At 41.7% G+C, this 19,907-nt stretch overlaps 1 protein-coding gene across 1 annotated transcript; it reads left to right on the top strand.

The window, feature by feature from the left end:
• Positions 1–4,564: 4,564 nt before the first annotated feature.
• On the top strand, positions 4,565–17,781 carry SFT2D2 (SFT2 domain containing 2). The gene is made up of 9 exons (XM_065417616.1): positions 4,565–4,633; positions 7,280–7,366; positions 8,751–8,836; positions 10,827–10,908; positions 12,714–12,749; positions 12,841–12,899; positions 14,783–14,812; positions 16,428–16,470; positions 17,625–17,781. Exons 1-8 carry the CDS (start codon positions 4,571–4,573, stop codon positions 16,465–16,467), a joined length of 483 nt encoding a protein of 160 aa, XP_065273688.1. The 5' UTR covers positions 4,565–4,570; the 3' UTR covers positions 16,468–16,470; positions 17,625–17,781.
• Positions 17,782–19,907: the final 2,126 nt, after the last annotated feature.

The raw sequence follows: 19,907 nt of genomic DNA, 5'->3' as shown, positions 1-19,907 counted from the left end.
CTCTTAAGAGGCTTAAAAAAAATCAGACATTTTGGAGTCGTGGTTGGTAGTGATGGAGAGCAGAGTTGGGATGCTGATAACATAAGGAAACATACCTGTGTGCTGGCTAAAAATACTATGGTTCAGGTTTGGTCAGTGATAATGTTCAGCTCCATCACACTGAGGCAGGATGGAGGAGAACAATCCACATATTCCATGTCTAGTATTGAGAAGGGGTGTATTGCATGTTTAGCATATATTGTGTGTTATAGCCCTTCCATTACTGCTGCTAGTGTTTTTGTGATCTGTTTAAAACGGAGCTGTGGAGTTCGCACTTATCTCTGAATATGTACACATCTGATATCCATCTTTTTTGACTACCATGCATTTAAATGGAACTTGCACCTTGGAGAAATCACAGGATCCTATTAGAAAGTTATACTTCCCTGCAAAATAAAATGCAGTATGGGGTGTTTTTTCTTGTCACTCTAAATGTGTTATGTTGTGTAAATACACAAAAGGCTGTGAAATCGGTGTATTGGATGCTGCTCAGATACAAGCTTCCCAGAGGAAAGAAGCCAGTGCCAGTCTTATGTGATGTGCACAGGTTGTATGCCTCAGAGGGATGGGGCAAGTGCTTCTCTGGCAGTTTTGTGGTCAGTTTAATATGTGATGGTCTATATTTGTAGTTGTCTATCACTAAATAAAATGTATGCAACATTTTATAGTTCTGTCTAAGTCTGAGTTTTATTAGAAAAATAAACATAAAAGGAATGACAGTATACTTGGATGATGTATATTAGACCTTTTTCAGATACTTATATCACATGATACACCACTTTAGATATGAAAACAAATAGGGCAGCATTTCCCAAAGTGCTGCTATTTAGGGAGGTGAACCCAAAGGCCTAACTGGAGGGGCAAGAAAGATGTATAAACTAAGATGGCTAGACCTCTAACAGCCCATGGGGGGTTGAAGGCAGGATGTGATTGGTTTAATTTTTCTAAAGCAGTTGCGTGGGTTCAGGTTTGAAAAGTTTGGGAAGTACTGTATTAGGCATAACTTTCAGAGGTGATGAACACTCCTGGCTTCCTTAGAAGTCAGTCTGAGCTGGAATTCTTAGCACATCTCTTTCCACTCTCCAAGAACTGATGCAAATTGTGTATACATGTTGAAATTTAAAACTCACTTTAGCGCTAAATGTTCAGGGATAACACTGTGAAACCAAAGCAGTCTAAAGAATCACAGTACTGCATCTCTCAGTGAATCTTGGAAAAAATTAGGGCTGTCAAACAGTTAAAAAAATTAATCATGAGATTAAAAGAAATCGTGATTAATCGCAGTGTTAATAGTAGAATATAATTTATTTCAATATTTGTGGATGTTTTTCTACATTTGCAAATATATTGACTTCAGTTACAACAGAATACAAAGTGCACAGTGCTCTCTATTTTTTATTACAAATATTTGCACTGTAAAAAACATAAATAGTATTTTTCTATTACTCTCAGTGAAATCTCTTTATGGTGAAAGTGCAATTTACAAATGTAGATTTTTTTTTTTTTTTTTTTACATAACTGCACTCAAAAACAAAATAATGTAAAACTTTAAAGCCTACAAGTCCACTCAGTCCTACTTCTTGTTCAGCCAATCGCTAAGACAAACATTTGTTTACATCAATGTCACCTGAAAGTGAGAACAGGCATGTTTAGCATATGTTTAGCATATCTGGCACGTAAATACTTTGCAATGCCGGCTGCAAAAGTTCCATATGAACACTTGTTCTCACTTTCAGGTGACGTAAATAAGTGGGCAGCATTATTGCCCATAAATGTAAACAAACTTGTTTGTCTTAGCGATTGGCTCAACAAAAAGTAGAACTGAGTGGACTTATTGGCTCTAAAGTTTTACATTGTTTTGTTTTTGAGTGCAGTTATGTAACAAAAAATCTACGTTTGTAAGTTGCACTTTCAGAATAAAGAGATTGCACTACAGTACTTGTATGAGGTGAATAGAAAAATGTTTTTCTTTTTTGCAAATATTTCTAATCACAAATAATATAAAGTGAGCACTGTACACTTTGTATTCTGTGTTGTAACTGAAATCAATATATTTGAAAATGTTAAAAAAGAATCCAAAAATATTTATAATTTTAAATTGGTATTCTGTTATTGTTTAACAGTGTGATTAAAACTGTGATTAATCACAATAAATTTTTTTAATTGAGTTAATTTGTTTTGAGTTAATTGCCTGAGTTACCTACTGCAATTAGTTAACAGCCCTAAAAAAAATCCAAACAAAACAAGACAAAACACTGCCTGTTTACTGCCGGCTTCATGTCTGAAGAAAATTACTGGCTGGTAATTAAATAAAAAAAACAAACAAGAAACAAAGTCCATGAGGGTTCTGAAAAAGCTACACAGACAATATTGAAGATACATTTCTTGCTTTATGTGTCTATGGATGTGCTTTCATGTCTGTGCAGATCATTAATGTTTGAAGCTAGTTTGTCTGGCGCAGTGTTGTCACTTATACATGCCCTGTTTTGTTGCCCTGGTTGAATTTCCCAATGCCATAAACCAATTTTTAGAATGGGTGGAATGTCCAATGAGCTGTTTGAAGAATGAGTCCAAAGGCTTGAAATATAAGTTATAATTGTTTAAAAAATGAAAAATTAATGTTTTCATCATAATATACCTATATTTACTGTGCAAAAACTGGATCTGCACTTCCAAGAGTGTAATCTTATTTATTTCCATCCAGAGCTATGAAGAAATTGCTCATTGCACCAGTGTTTTGGTTGGTTCTTAAACTGATGTTAGTACAGACCATAAAGAAATTTATTTGGTGTAATTGAAGTTATTAAATGCTTCAAGACATGATATTTTTAAGACATGTATGTTTTAAAATACACCTCTACCTCGATATAACGCTGTCCTCGGGAGCCAAAAAATCTTACCGCGTTATAGGTGAAACCGCGTTATATCAAACTTATTTTGATCTGCCGGAATGTGCAGCCCCCCCCCCCCCCCCCCCCGCGTGCTGCTTTATCGTGTTATATCCGAATTTGTGTTATATCGGGGTAGAGGTGTAGTGCAACTTGACATTTTCAAAGTTTAGCATTGTGGAATATTCTTAACGGAATTTACAATTCTGAATTGAAAATGTTTCAAAATGCATTGTTTGCAAAACAGACAGGGGAGAGCAGGTTTATTTTGAAAGCATGTATATTACTGTTCTTGTATTAATAGCTTACAGCATACTTAGTAACTAAGTGCCTGATCTTGCGCTCTTGAAATCAATGGAAATTTTATGATTGACTTCAGTGGATGCAGGAGCTAGCCCTATGTGTTACCAACATCTTTTGCATACTAGGGCCTGATCCTGCAAACACTTCTGCACATCTATATGCATAATGAATAGTGCATAAAGCATGTACTAAAAAATTTGCTGGAGCAGGCCAAAAAGGCAACTATGGTTGCTTATAGTCTCAATGTTTCAAGTCTTCAATAATCTTGCTATATAAATAATTGATATTCTGGAAGCCCGATAAACAACTTTCTTAAGCATTAGCTAAATAAAAGAGGAAAGCAAATGTGTACCCAAAGAAAGTAGTGAAGAAATGATTAACAGAACACTGGCTTTCGGAGTTTTTTAAAGTTGGGTAGAAATAAGACACTATGTACAATGGTGTTTTTTAAACAATAGTGGGTCAGGGAGAAAACTAAAAAAGATGAATATGCTCCATTTTAAGAAAAATAATAAAATAGAAGTTGCCCTTATATAGGCACTTGGCATGCTATTTATATTATTTTGTAGTAATAGATCACCTTAAATATGGTTGAAGTAATGTCAGCGGACCCTTTTGCGCAGCAGAATGACTTAAGAAACGTTGCCAAATCCAAGCATTCAAACATCATGATGCGGGCACCCCAAACCAGTGAGATTGGCTTTAAAAATACAATATTTAAAATAATAAATGTTTGCTGCTTTTTTCATTTGTGTTCTGTTCTTTGAGCCTTTGGATTAGACTTCGGCCCTATTCCCCAGCATTTCTCCACAATGCTGATGTCTAGAAACTTTTTAAATGAAAGTTTAGATTCTCTCAATTCTGGGAGTTGGGGCTTTAGGGAAAGTACCAAATAGTGGGAGATTTGCCATAAAATCATGAGCGGGCAATGCTGTGTTGGAGGCTGCTCTGATTGGCACTGTGAGTGTGTAAAAAGGAGCAGCATGCCACAAGTGAAGGCTGATGCCTCGCTACTAGCTGCCTTGGCATAGGAGCCAAGTGCCACTGGGGGCTGGCAACACCTTTCAGCAGAAAGGCCAATACACACTACAGCTCCCAGCACGCACCGCGCCAGAGGGTCGGGACTACATCTCCCATCATGCACTGCGCCAGCGGGTCGGGACTACATCTCCCATCATGCACTGCGCCGGATTAGCCGCGGGGTTGGCTAGAAACCGGCGACTTCCTGGCCGCGGTGCACGCTGGGAGTTGTAGTCCCGGGGCGGGGCGGGGCGGGCCAGTAGCAAGGTAGACGGGCCACGGAAGCGGGCGGCGGAGCTGGGGGCCGCGAGCCGGGCAGGATGGACAAGCTCAAGCGGGTTCTGAACGGGCAGGACGCGGAGGAGCAGGGCGGCCTAGGCGAGGTAACGAGCCTCCCCCTCTGGCCCCTCCTGCTGGCCGGGCCGCCGCGGCTTGTCCCTCCGCGGGCCCGCTCCGGCCCGTGCCCTGCTGCGAGCCCGGCTGGGCGGGGGGCGGCGAACCCCGCGGGTATCCCGCCGCGGCCAGCCCGGGAACGCAAAGTTCAGTGAACGCTCTGGCGAGGGGAGCGGTGCCCGGCGGTGCCGGGCCAGTCAGCCCCGCCCTGCCCCCGGGGAGCCGGGCCTGGGCCGGGCAGCTGGGCATCGCAGCACGCTCCCATGGGCTAGGAAGCGAGTCCCGGTCGGACATGGGAGCTTTACGGGATCGCTCGCCACCTAGTCCGGTGGTTCTCAACCAGGGATACCTGTACCTCTGGGGGTACGCAGGGCTTCTGGGGTACATCAGCTCCTCTAGATATTTGCCTAGTTTTACAACAGGCTACAGAAAAAGCACTAGCAAAGTCAATACAAACTCCAAATTTCCCCATACAATGACTTGTTTATACAGCTCTATATACTGAAATGTAATATATTTATATTCCAATTGATTTATAATTACTTGGTAAAAATGAGAAGGTAAGCAACGTTTCAGTAACAATGTGCTGTGATAGTTTTGTATTTGTAGGTCTGATTTTGTAAATAAGTGGTTTTTAAGTGAGGTGAATCTTGGGGGTACACAAATCAGACGCCTGAAAGGGATATATAGTTTGGAAAGGTTGAGAGCCACTGACCTAGGGTATGCCTTCACTGCACCGTAACCCCGAGCTCAGACTCAAGCCTAACTCCCGTTCCGGCCACACAGACATTGTGCTAACCAGGGTCAGAGCTCATGTTGTAAACAAATGTTATCTGTACTATCAATAACTTTAAACATTGTCAGAGTGTTTAAAGGGAAAGAATTTTAGCCACCCAGTGTATCTCTCACTGTTTGTGCTTTTTGTTGACTCACTGCATTTCTTTCCTCTTAGACAATGTAAATCAGTTCCACCTTGGTTTATGGTTTTGTTTTCAGGTTCTGAGTGCTACATTGTTTGGGTTTCAAACACTGCAGGGGAATGGTTGTTTGTTTCTTTTAAACAAATTGTTTGGTTTGTTTTTACAAAAATAGTGTAAACATTTTTGTTCTTGGATTTTATAAAAAGCTACTTCCCGTAAAGCTTAAATCTTGAGCCAAATTTGATGCCATGCAACTTTTAAAATAAAGGGGCTTAATTTTTTAAGAATGTTTTATATGTGGAAAGGTGACTAAATTTACTAGAAACTAGTCTGATATCATGTATTTAAATGATTTCCAACTGAATGCATGAAAACTACTTCATAGTCCCATCCAACTTCTTTCCCTCACCTTCATCCCATGTGTCTAAAACTAAATACGCTCTAGTGTGTAAGGGCTAACATCCTCACGTATTCATCAATTCTAGAGTTCGGTAACTTTTTGCTGTTCAGTGTATCCAACTGGATGTTTGTGGGTGGGTAGGAAATGTGTTGCAAGGACTTCACTCTGACTAGATGGATGAAATAGCAGCATTATAGTTCTGTTCCATTTAGATGAATGCAACATAGAAAACAAATTGTGGTGCTTTTTATAAACTGCTTTTTCTCTGAAAATTTGAATGGAATCTCCCTGATTCACTTCCAGTGAATATCGAAATTAAGGGTTGTGGAGGGGAAATTGATAAATAATAACTGAGAGGATGGCTACACTACAAGTGCTGTAGTGTCACAGCTGTGGTGCTGCAACTTCACTGCTGCTGTGTTGTAGTGTAGACACTTGTTACGGAGATGGAACGGGTTTTTCCATCACTGTAGTAAATCCACCCCCACAAAAGGCAACAGCTAATTCTATGGAAGAATCTTCTGTCGACCTAGCAGCTTCTGCACTAGAGCTTAGGTCGGCTTAACTACATTTTTCAGGTGTGTGAATTTTTTTTTTTTTTTTGCACACCTGAGTGAGGTAGTTAGGTTGACCTAAGTTTTAGTTGTAGGACCAGGCCTTAATGTGGAGGTGAAGAACCTATGCTCACTGAGGTGGATATGTGTCTGCTAATAGAAGAACAGGAAAGGTTAGGTATGTAGGTACAAATATAGCAGAACAAACAAACTATATAGTATTGTGGCAAGCTATTCACTTATTGTAGGTGTCTAGGACTTGATAGGGGCCTCATTCTGTAGGTATTAACATATGGCTCTCATTTACTTCACTGGGAATTCTGCTTGCAGTGTGGTTTCAAAACTGAGCTCTCTGTTAGCAGTATTGCTATTGTATATGGATTCTTTTTTTTGTGTGTGTGTGTGTTCTAGTGGAATATTTTTCAGATGGTGCTTAAGCTACTGATGGAAATAGAGCTATAAAGTTTGTTTTGTTAAGTTGGGTCACAAGTTGATGTGCTAAAACAGGGATTCTCAAACTGGGGGTTGTGACCCCTCAGGGGGTTGCAAGGTTATTACTTGGGGGTCGCAAGCTGTCAGCCTCCACCCCAAATACTGTTTCGCCTCCAGCATTTATAATTGGGTTAAATATAAAAAAATACGTTTTTAATTTATAAGGGGGGTCACACTCAGAGGCTTGCTGTGTGAAAGGGGTCACCAGTACAAAAGTTTGAGAATCACTGTGTTAAAGGATATGTGTCTTTATTTGTTTTTGGCTTCCAGATAGTTGATACAACTTCATTAAGCTGGGGCACGAGAGTGAAAGGCTTCATCGCTTGTTTTGCCCTAGGAGTTCTGTGCTCTGTCCTGGTAAGTTCTTCTCTGTCTGTCAACTTCTGCTCTAGGAGGAGGCTTGCGTTTCGAGCGCTGCAGTTACTTTTTATAGCACCCGAAAGCGGATAACAAAATGATGTACAAACTGGCCCCAGTTCTGCTAGCTGCTTGGGATTTTGAGCAGGCATCTGGATTGGGAAGGGAAAACTTTGAAATGCAGCTATAAAATTAAACTAAACATAAACTAAAAATCAAGAAGATGATCAGTTCACTTCCTCTTTGATTTCTGGAGGACTGGGTGATGTGTGGATCAATATGCAACTTGTATGGAACATGATTCTCAAGTACCAAGGGGAATGATGTGCGGTTGGCTACGTGGGATGGGACTGGTAAACTAGTGCTAGCGTTCAGGAAGGGAATGGGATTCAGGCCAGGCAGGAGGACTGAGCCAGGCAATACTAAGGATTCATCTACATAGGCAAATTGAGGGATTGTGTGGTAACATGATTTAATCAGTCTACAAAGGTCAGATCAAACTGTTATAATAGAATCAGAAGGCGCACGGTCCCTCACATGGTAAAACTGGCCTTGTAGATGGAACTACATCCTTTTGTACTATATCCATGTATTGGATATTCCTACTGTTGTTTAAAGAATAAGATTTGCACAAATATGGCAAAATTGCCCATTTGTGCAGAAATTGATTTCAGTTTCGGGGATTGTCCCATCCCTGATGAAAGCAAAAAATTTCAAAACCCTTTTTATAAAAAAGGAAACTGGGTTCTATCAGCAAGTGTAATGCTCTGATCACTATAAAGAATGTGAACAAACACAAACCAACTTTTGTAACTGCCCTTCAGGTTTAAGTTTTTTTAGTGCTTCTTCAGTGCTACTAAAAACACTGTTTTAGGGCTATTTTTGTTGCAACATGAAACAATTTTTATCCAGTTAGGTCTATAAAATCATGACTGGTGTAGAGAAAGTAGATAAGGAAGTGTTTACTATTTCTCATAACACAAGAACTGGGGGTCACCAAATGAAATTACTAGGCAGCAGGTTTAAAACAAACAAAAGGAAGTATTTCTTCACACAACACACAGTCAACCTGTGGAACACCTTGCCAGAGGATGTTGTGAAGGCCAAGACCATAACAGGGTTAAAAAAAAAACCCTAGATAAGTTCATGGAGGATAGGTCCATCAATGGCTATTAGCCAGGATGGGCAGGAATGGTGTCCCTAGCCTCTGTTTGCCAGAAGCTGGGAATGAGTGACAGGGGATGGATCACTTGATTACCTGTTCTGTTCATTCCTTCTGGGGCACCTGGCACTGGCCACTGTCAGAAGACTGGATGCTGGGCTAGATGGACCTTTGGTCTGACCCAGTGTGGTTGTTCTTATGTTCTCTTATCTTCCTTTTCAGGGTACTTGCCTGCTATGGGTGCCAAGGAGAGGACTAGTTCTCTTTGCAGTATTTTACACTCTGGGGAATATTGCATCCCTTGGAAGGTAACATTTCTGTAAATTAGCTACCTGATACAAAGGCAGAAAATGGGAACAGAATGAGGGTGTGTGAATGTATACATGCTTGTCTGAGTGGTGGAAATGATGGGATGTGAGGCTGAATGTTCACTTCTATGTACGGATCTCTAAAATTCAGAAGTAATAGCAGAGGAACAAACATGACTGATTTAAACAGTCCAGTTCTTGGGAAACGAAACAGTTTCAACTGGTATTTTGTCTTTATTGTTTGAATCAAATATTGTCTGGATATACTTGCTGAAATAAGAGGAATCAAATCTCATGCTTCCTGCAGAGGTCAGGAAGACATCTACATAACTTATGTATTGTTTGGTGCATCATTGTAGCTTTCTACACTTTCCTCTGAACCATCAGCTATTAGTCCATGCTGGAGGCATATCTGTGTAGCTAGTCTCGCTGGCCTCACAAGAGACCCTGGCCATCATTGGGAAGAGGTCTTCATTGAGCTATTTACAATGTGCAGCTGACATAAAAACAAACAAGATTTTAGAATATGTAAGGAATGGGGTGGCAAATAATATGGAGACTGCTATAATGCCATTACATAGATCAAAGGTGCAGCCTCATCTGTGATGCTGTGTGCCATGGTGGTCACCCCATCTCAAACAGCATATTACAGAATTCGAGCTAGAACACTTGGTTTTTTAAGGTCGGACACGAGTTGATATGTTCAAGGATATGTGGGTCCTTAATATTTTTTTAACCTGGACTTTGCAATATTTATCATGTAAAGATTTCTTTTTAATTTAAGAAGAGCTATGAGAATGATCTAAAGCATGGAAAAACTCAAGATTGAAGATTGAAAAGATTGGAATTGTTTACCTTAAAAAGAGGGAATGTGATACAAGTACTAAGTAATGAATTTTCTAGACAGGTTAGCGCGGGAAAGCCTGTTCTCCTTGTCTTGTAACATAAGAATTAGAGGACACTTAAGTAAAATTAAAAGTTGGGAAATTCAAAGTCAATAAAAGGAAGCACTTTTTCATGCAGTGTGTAATTTGACTGTGTAACTCATTGCCACGTGACTGGGAGGGAGGGAAGACTAGTGAGACTCCCATCATCCCTGGCATGCAGTAGAATTAAGCATGACAATGGCTATGTGGCTATCCTGGGTACTTGCCATCTGGCTGATCTTCACAGGAATACTCTACTTGACTACTTCTCTCTCGTCATCAGTGGCTGGCTTGGGATCGCTTTCTTCTCTCTCCCACCACCTTATCTCCTCCATTATACTGTATCTTGGGCTGCTCTTGACTGAAGCAGTGGCAGCCTGTTGTCAGCAACAGGTGGGAGGAGAGGAGTCATCTTAGAACCAGAGAGAAAACGGGTACATTAGCTGGACCAAACAAGCTAAGATTTAAAAAAAAAAAAAAAAAAGTTAAATGAAAATTTGATCAATCTAATCTGAGCCTCACTGTTCTACAAAGTCAGCCGAGTCTGATGGCACTTTAAGACTGTGTCTAGCACGTTGGTAGGAAGTGAACTCATTGACTTGTCTGTGTAAATGCAGTCCAGGTATCTCAGAGATCACTTTCGTCAAATCAGAATGGAGACCTGGGATGGGACCCATTGACTTCCACCAAACTTGTCCCTACATCCCTTTTGGAATGTTTAGACTCCATCTCTGTTCAAATCCAGATTACAAATATCAGCAATTGCTTCTTCCCAAGACTCCTTAGTTTGTTTGGTGCCCAGTTCTTGGTATGTATCTTCCCCATTGTCAGTAGGATACTGATTTTTATTTTATAGTACTGCCTGGCTGTCTTTGCTATACGGATAGCATCAATCACCATAATAACATAGGCACTGGTATCTAGTATAATAGTGACCCTCTATGACAGAACGTCAATTTATGACAGCACAGTAAGCATGCTTGATTAGGGCATCTTACAATCTAATTTTGTTGCTGTATGTAGATGTTTTATGTGTCTGTGTTATGTTGTTTTGCTTGTTACAGCACTTTTTTCCTTATGGGACCTATGAGACAATTGAAAAGAATGTTTGAGCCTACTCGTTTGATAGCTACTATTGTTATGCTAGTAAGTATCAAAGGATCTTGTTTTAACTAGTCTCAATTCAGTGCAAAATTACAGTACAAAGTCATCAATACTGCTTTGATCTAGTTACGTTTCACTGTGCTGCTTTTATTCCTGTTCTTATAGCACTGGAGATGTATATAGTTATAGAGAACACTGAAAAAGACCGGTCCCCTGTTCTGAAGAGCATAGCCTAAATCAGGGCAATACAGTACAGGGGACAGTGGTTTAAGTACGTGAAGAAGTAGAATCATCATCACTGAGGGGATTGATAGGTGTTGCTGAAGTGGTTTTGGAGATCTCTCTCTCTCTCTCGCACGCAACATAAAAGAAGATGTGAAGGCAGGAGGGGGACTGGGAGTTATTTAGAAGAGGGTTTGGGATGAAACAAGTGGAGATGTATGCAGACAGAAATGTAACGTTAGAGTGTCAACCCTCTTATTTTTATCTCTTATTTCTACTTACCCTAGCTGCTAGTTTCACTCTTTGCTAAAATGCCTGTAGATGTTGTTTCATAACAAGGTTTTTGGAGACTCTGGTCATCCTCAGGTGACTTACAGCTTCATGTATAATTGAATTTTTGTGGGAACTTTGCCGCTTAGCCAAATGCATCTAGGTTAGTGGTTTTCAGCCTTTTTTCATTTGTGGACCCCTAAAAGATTTCGAATGGAGGTGCGGATCCCTTTGGAAATCTTAGGTGTAGTCTGCGGATCCGGAGAGGGTCTGCAGACAACAGGTTGAAAACCACTGTTCTATGGTAACGACAACCTTTCGTGGACCCCTTAGACACAGGTTGAAAACCACTGATCTAGGTGGTTACTAGCTGTAGGCTCTTTCAGCTTTGAAGCACCTCAACAAAGGGCTTATTTTCACGTACAGCGATGCAGCTGTAGCGCTTTAGCGATGATGCTGTCCCGTGGTGTATTTAATCCACCTCCCTGAGAGGCGGTAGCTCTGTCAACTGGAGAAGCTCTCCCATCTACATAGCGCCATCTACACGGAGGGTTAGGTCAGAATAACTACATCACTCAAAGGTGTGGATTTTTTACACCCCTGAGCCAATGTAGTTATACTGATTGGCTGGGTCTACACTACAGACCTATAAGTGACAGTGTTGATCTTCAGCTGTAAATTTAAGGAGTCTAGCAAAAAGCCCCTCCAGAAGTGTCATAACCGTGCAGCTCCTATTTTTTAGTAGATGTAGGTTGTAGGCATTACAGATGCCTGAAGTGGATGGATCATTCCTACATTCAGGCCTTGTAACATTTTAAAATAAATAAATAAAGTAGTAGCTAAAAAAGTACCTGAACATTTTTCATAATCTCAATTGATATGAACTGGGTACTGTGTGATACCCCAGGGCTGCTGTCTTAGTGATTTCAATAGGAAACAGATTCATGGCATGTTTAGAGATGGGCAAATCAGAGCTGCAGCCAGAGACAGAGAGCAGCTGGAAAGTTCTCTATTTCTATTTAGATAAGAAAGTGAAGTAGTATACTTGAATGTGTACACTAACTAATAAAATTGTCCTGGGAAAAAGTAGGAACCTATAGAAATTGCCACAAGCTGTGGAAGCCTTCTGCTGTTCCTTGACTGCAGCTGTGATCTTCCTTTTGTGATGTTCACCAGCTTGCTGCTTTATTTCGTATTCAAAAATAGTATAGATAGGGGATTTTAAATAGCAGTTTTTACATTGGATCAGGTAAAATATTGCATTTCCCTTCAGTCTTCCTTTATATTTGCAAAAAATAAATATATTTTAACTGGAGTAATCTCTATTTTAACTGAAATTCTCTGTTCTCTTCTAGTTGTGTCTCATACTAACATTGTGTTCTGCTTTCTGGGTGAGTATTTGGATCTTGTATATAGCCAGTGCACATTAACAAATATATATGCTCATTATTTGATTGCATTATTGTCTGTTTCTTCTTTCAGTGGCACAACAAGGGGCTTGCTCTCATCTTCTGCATTTTGCAATTTTTTGCCTTGGCATGGTAGGTAACTTCTCTCTCCCGCGCCCCCCTCCCCCCCGCAATAGGGGCAGGTGTAGCATCTGAATTCAATGGGTATGCTATCCTAAACTCTTCTAGGAGATGGATTTTGAGTTATAGTCAAGGGGGCACCAGCCATCCGCAGCAGCACCCTTTCCCCTGGCACTGCAACCGTTATCCTGGCCTGGTGCAGAGGGGAGGTTCTGGAGAGGGGTGGGAGAGTGCGAGCCTGCACCACAATAGCAGCTCCTGGGCCTGGCTGCAGTTTCAGGCATTTCAACCTGGCATACAGGGCTGCAGCGTCACTTGGGTTTGGCACCATTGGTTTGATGATTTCTGTGGGTGCATGAACCCCTGCTAAAGCTGCCTCTGCGTCCCCCACCCAGTAACTTGGATTAAAACTAGCTTTAGTTGATAGACTGTCAGAGGACTGTGAAGTTGTATGAATTATGGTAGGGGAGTTCTCCCTTTCCTCTCGCCACCCAAACACGAACCACCTAGCCCAGGGGTAGGCAACCTTTCAGAAGTGGTGTGCCGAGTCTTCATTTATTCACTCTAATTTAAGGTTTCGCGTGCCGGTAATACATTTTAACGTTTTTTGAAGGTCTCTTTCCATAAGTCTATATTATATAACTAAACTACTGTATGTAAAGTAAACAAGGTTTTCAAAATGTTTAAGAAGCATCATTTAAAATTAAATTAAAATGCTGATCTTACGCCACCAGCCTGCTCAGCTGAGTGGGGCTGGGGGCTGGGACCGCGTCAGAGGAGCTGTGTGCCACTCAAAATCGGCTCGTGTGCCGTGTTTGGCACACGTGCCGTAGGTTGCCGACCCCTGACCTAGCCAAATTAATCCTAATAACCTGATCTTCATGAGTGACTGTCCTATGAGCCATTTGAGATCAGATGGAGCTCTCTGCTCCAGAGTTCTACTTGGAATGGGCTGGGGGAAGAGCACTTCTACTGCAGAATCTCTCTCACTGGGACTCCCTCCCAGAGTCTCTCTTGCTCTTTTTGGAACCAGCAGCAAGGTTCCCTTGTTTGGATCAGTTTGCCTTTGCCCATTCAGCCCTCCCTTTTACACTAGCTCTTCCTTGCTGGATTATATTGTTCTTGACTGTTCTCTTTACTTTGTGTGGTTTAGATCAGGATTGCTTAGGGCCAGTTTCCTTTTCATTATTATTACTTTTGTACAGCTTCCCAGGTTCATTGCTACAGATGCTATAGAAATAGAAGGTTGACTAGGTGTCCTTATTCAAGTCACCCAGTACATCACTAGCCAGAGGACCAATCCTACTTGCTCCAGTGCTTGGTGCACGTAGGGGTTCAGAGAGAGGAAGATTATTATTAATAAACATTTTTATAGCAAGCCATAGCTTTGCTGTGGAACTTCATGGATTCAACAAAGTTGTTTTCAGGAGGATGGCTGAGGAGGGGCTTGCATGCCTTTCCACTACTTGAACTGGAGTTTTGTCTTTATGTACACTTGGCCCAGGTCTACACTAGCGGGGGGGTCGACCTAAGATACGCAACTTCAGCTACGCGAATAGCGTAGCTGAAGTCGGCGTATCTTAGGTCGACTTGCCTGGCCATGAGGACGGCGGTGAATCGACCGCTGCCGCTCCCCCGTCAACTCCGCTTCTGCCTCTCGCGAGCTGGAGTTCTGGAGTCGACGGGAAGCACGATCGGGGATCGATTTTATCGCGTCTACACTAGATGCGATAAATTGACCCCCGATAGATCGATCACTACCCGTCGATCCGGCAGGTAGTGAAGACCTGCCCTGAGACACTTCTGTCTCTGTTTCAGTGTGGTGTGGGGAGGAGTTTAATGTAATCTGAAGTGAATGGTAACTCAATTTTTTTAATGTTCTCTTCCTCTCTTAGGTACAGCATTTCTTTCATACCGTTTGCAAGGTAAGCTTGATTTTTTTCCTTATTATATTAGTGAATATCTATTAAACACTATCTTACAGTTAACTCCCCCATAAACTGTATGATTTTAAAATGGTTATGTGCTGCTGTTTTTTCTGAATGACCTTAGAGTTGATTACAAACTAAACACCTAAGAATTTTTTACCCGTGACTGAAATGCAGCTGTTTCTGGGGTGGGGCATGGCAGCAGGGGGTTAGGAGTTCTTACCATCCCCTTCCTTTCTCTTTTCCCCTCCTCCCAGTAAACTTTTTAGGAAACATCAGAGGTCCCATCATGTTTGCTGGCTTTTTTGCTGAAACTCACCCACTACTTTTTTTTCAAATGTTGTATGCACTGAAAGGCACACTGCATTCTGAGGCATGTAACCTATAAAGTGCATGAGACTGTATGAATATGCTGTCAAATAACTCTCACAAGTTATTAAACTCCCCCATATTCTCAAACACTGCCGCCCTCCAGAACATTGATGACAAGCTTGTCCTGTCAGTTGCCAAATCCACCCAGGTCCCTTGTGACAAACTCAATGGTCTTCACACCTGCAGAAATATCCCATGCTGCCCAATGAAATGTAGGCTTGTCACTTGAGGGAGATGTCCTTTGTCCTCTGACTGCAGAGGTGTTAACTACCCGCTTCATCTTGAATGATCTCTTGCAACATGTCCTAGCTCCTATGCTTACTAATCTGTTCTACCTTGTACTTAGGGCACGTCTACACTTAAAACGCTGCATCGGCACAGCTGCAGCACTTTAATGAAGACACTCTAAGCCGATGGAAGAGAGCTCTCCCACCGGTGTAGTTAATCCACCTTTCTGAGAGGCAGTAGCTATGTTGGCAGGAGAAGCTCTCCTGTTGACCTAACCCCCTGTGTAGAAAGCGCTAGGTTGGTGGATTTTTCACACCCCTGAGTGACGTAGTTATACCAATATAAGTCTGTAGTGCAGACCTGGCCTTAATCTCAGTGAACTAAAGCCACTTTACCCCTGAATGAGAGCATCCACATGGGTGTGTTTAGCATGTTTTCATTTCGGTGCATTTACTTTGCACCTTTAGTTGATTTGCCATAACTTTACTGAGTATTCCCAAGTAGTCAAGTCCTTAGCTACGTGGTACATAGTCTGCAATGGAATCCTAAGAATTGCCTTTTGAAAACATAAGCAATAATCCAAAATACTACAGATGAACAATGGAGCTAAACTAGCTGTCCTGTGGGAACCTTAATTTAGATTTTCTTGTATGCATTTAAGATTTCTTTTAATACTTGTTTTAGCGTGTATGCGTACAAACGTGTGTCCAATTCTGACATCCTCTCTTTTCCCCCACTTTCCTGCTCTCCACCCGCCCCCCCACCCAGACAAGTACATAGATGCATCTCCCATTTAAACGAAACTGAAAGTTGTCTCCACTATGTACATGTCATCACACAGGTTGCATACACATATGTTATGCAGGGGGAATGCTGCAGCCTTACATATGGAAATGTACACTGTGCAGGAATAAATGTCTAAGTCTTCAAGCAGCATATCTTGGTTACTGCAATGAAATATTTGGGGAATCAGCCCAGTCATGTCCGTATTTCTCTCTCTCTCTCTCCACAGGGATGCTGTGAAGAAATGCTTTACTGTTTGTCTGTCATAACAGGTATATGTGCTGTTTTGTGACACTCTAGGAAGTACAGTGGAATTATGCTAACCGTTTTGTATGTACCTTCCTACTTGTGTCTTAAATATATGCCTTGCAGCTTGTAGTGGGAGGCTTGTATTAAAATCCAGCATATGTGGTTACTTGTAAACAATGATAGTCAGTCAGAATAGCGAAGTGGTGCTTTCTGTAACATTTAGCCCAGCTGGACTGACATCTAGAATTCAGTTTTTTTGTTTTAGATAAATTACACAAATCATGCAGAGTGAAACAAAAATAACATTTAAAGAGACACTGTTAGCCTAAAAATAATAGAGTAGATCCTTCACTGGTGTAAAACAGCACAGCTCGATTGTCTTCAATGGAATTATGTCAGTTTACACCAGCTGAGGATCTGTTGCATAGTAAGACACCAAGTCTGCACTTTCTGACCTCCACCTAGCTTTGAAATAACTTTTAAAACCCTAATGTCTCACCATTTAGATTTGTGTTTAATTTTTTCACTGGACAATGAAACTCCCCTGATCCATTCTTACTTCCTGGCTCTCTTGTAAGAGCTCAGTGCTGCATGGTGGGATTTATAACACCACCAGGGAAGGTTTCAGTCTAAATGGGAAAACTGTTTTGGCTGAATATTTTTGAAAGTTTCATTTCTTTACCCAACTACTAAAGTTTGGGTTTAAACTACTGACAGTGTCTCTGTAAAATAATAACTTAAAAAGAGCATTGATCACCATGGGAAAAGTGCTAGGAATTCAGTGCAACCAAGGTAAATTAAGAGGCCCTTTACCTGCTACGGACCTGATTTCTGCAGCAGCTAGCAGTATCGCAGGGCAGGGAGCTGCATTTCTCACATCAGGATAGGTGCCCATCCTGTTCCCAGCTGTAGTATGGGAGAAAGACAACCCAGGACTTGATAGGTAAGCAAAGGAAAAACTGAGCTTCAGTTAGTTTTCTGGGCACAGATTCTATCAGAGATTCTTTCTAAATGGTCCATGTGTTTTACTTTAAAGTAGGAAAGCATTTCTATACACCCTTTAAAATAAAAAATCCTCTACAGAGGGTGGCAGAATTAGTGTTAGAAAAGGAAGAGACACTGTTCTTCTGACTTCCCTCTCTCATCGGTTCATAACATTTGTCACTTCTCTGTACAGAGATGAGAGATCGTTAAATCCCCCTGCGGTTCAAATATCACTCTGTGGACCAGAAGAAATGCACAAGCGTATGATCTTCAAGTGTCTATATTCTGAGAAGAGTGATAGTAAGCTGTACTTGCTATTGCTAAGGAAATGTATGCAGGATTAAACTGCCAACTTTGAACAAATTCTACCTAGTGGCTGGGATTTTTATGACGCCAACAAGTTCCAAGACCACCTTAGCATCCTCTTTCTCTGAATCCTTAGCCAAATTCTTGTGAGAGCTCAACACAGAGTCATCTGGCTCCAAGTTGTACAGTGGCTCATTGGCAAACTTGGTATAAGTTCAGCCCTTGGACACTCTTATGCTGTGTGGGACACTGCTTTACCACTTCTCCTTTTAATGCAGCCTTACCTTACTGGTACAAAGGCTTATCTTTCACATTATGGGCTGGGACCAAGGTCTGGGAAGATGATGATCAGTGAGGCTTTGTAGACGAGTGTTTGCAAAATCTTGGTGTTTTTTGCAGGGTTCATCCTTTGTTCTTTAAGGCCCTACCTGCCTCCCAAAGACTACCACATCAGGGAGCCCGGTCACAACTTGTAACCTAGGGGCAAACGTGGTTCCAATTTGTAGCATAGCTAGGACCTTACCCATGGCTCATAACCAAACCAGGCCAGCAACAAAACAGTGCATCAGTCACACAGTTTCCTTCTCAGATTCTAATAAACTTTCTGGATGCCATGAGTTATTTAAAACACAAAAACCAAACCTTTGTGTCCTTCAGTCGTTCTAGATAGCTTAGTGCATTCCATTGTCACAGGATCCTTTTCAAAGCCCATCATCCAGTTTAACAAGATATCTATGGGCTTCTTGTGGCTAAAGTTACTTCCTTAGAAATCCATTAGGAACAGAACAGACCTTAAAAATATGCCCTAGCTATGCTTGGAAGTATGGGAGAGCTATAGAGAACAGGTTCCTCCATAAAATAATCTGTGTTTGTGAATGAAAAGGAATGGGGAATTAACATTGAAATTAATATGCTGACGCCATTATTTTTTCCACGCTTATTCCTTGAAAGGAAGGAGCAGTGAAGGACCCAAGAGACACTTTCCTGTTTGTACCCCCATGGTTTTTAAATTCCGATGTCATGATACCTTAAAGCAGTAGCCTCCCTGGGCCACCTAGGTTTTAACAAATGGCATTCATCTCTCTCCTTCCCCAGGAATAGAGGCTCTGGGCAGATGCCCTGATCTGTTGTCTTACTCTGTGTTGCAGTCCTGTTGGGTGGAGACTGTGGAACATTCCTCTAACAACAACCTTGCTGCCATCTTCTATATGCACACCAGCACTCCAGGGGTCCTGGCCACAAGATATTACTGAATTATTCCACTTCCACCATGAAAGCAATTCTGGCTTCAGCTCTATGCTACTAAGGTCCTGAAGCTGCTGTACCACCACCTGAGGTCTAGATCCTAGGGACTGGAGGGGTGGAGAAGTGCGACTACTGACTTTTCCAACCACAGTAGCCTCCCGCTTTGAGCCAGAATCTATACACAACTGTAACCTCTGACTGTCTTGTGGTCTCTAGTTACTGGGAAGTGTGTTGCTGAGCAGGCAGCCTCTCAGGGTTGAAGCAGACTCCCTTAGGCACTGAGAGAGGCAGCAGCAGACACTCATGAAATATCGGTCGGGGGTGGCAAGTGTAATCTTGTAGGCTCTGTTCAGTTAGGGTCCCCCTCCCAAATCATCTGTGAGTGGAGAGCTTGGGGAAAACTAGGGACAATTGCCCCATTCACATTGTCTCCTGTTGCTGTTCTTGAAGCTGCTGCTTGACTAGTCATTTTGTAACTCTGTTAGAATACCACATTCCCCGCCTCTGTGGAGGTGATGAAATCCCACTTTTCGCATGATTTGCAGACAGGTGGACACCAGTCATTGTCCAGCAATTGAGTTTTCTCTGGGGAGATGATTCTGATTTGCTTTCAGGCTGCAACAAAGCCTAACTCTGTTTACACACATACAAAGCCTTGTCCATCTCTCACAAACGCATCACATTTGGTTTGGGCAGTTTGGCTTCCTTTGACTTCTTTGTTATTTCAGCTGCTTCTGAGCTCTGATTTCCAGGGATCTGCCTTTTTTAAAAATGGCTCCCTGGTTTATTATGCCTCCTTAAGGCTGCGTGATATAGTGGTTAAAGCAGAAAGCTGGGAGTTTTTGGGTTTTTTTTTCCTGGCTAGGGCAAGTCACTTAACCTGTGTGCCTCAGTGTAACTGGGAATTGAGCTACCTCCCAGTCTG

This window comes from Emys orbicularis, chromosome 1, assembly GCF_028017835.1.
Source record: "Emys orbicularis isolate rEmyOrb1 chromosome 1, rEmyOrb1.hap1, whole genome shotgun sequence".
Lineage (NCBI taxonomy): Eukaryota > Metazoa > Chordata > Testudines > Emydidae > Emys > Emys orbicularis.
The sequence above is the reverse complement of the archived record's forward strand: the minus strand, read 5'-3'. Positions and strand labels throughout refer to the sequence as shown.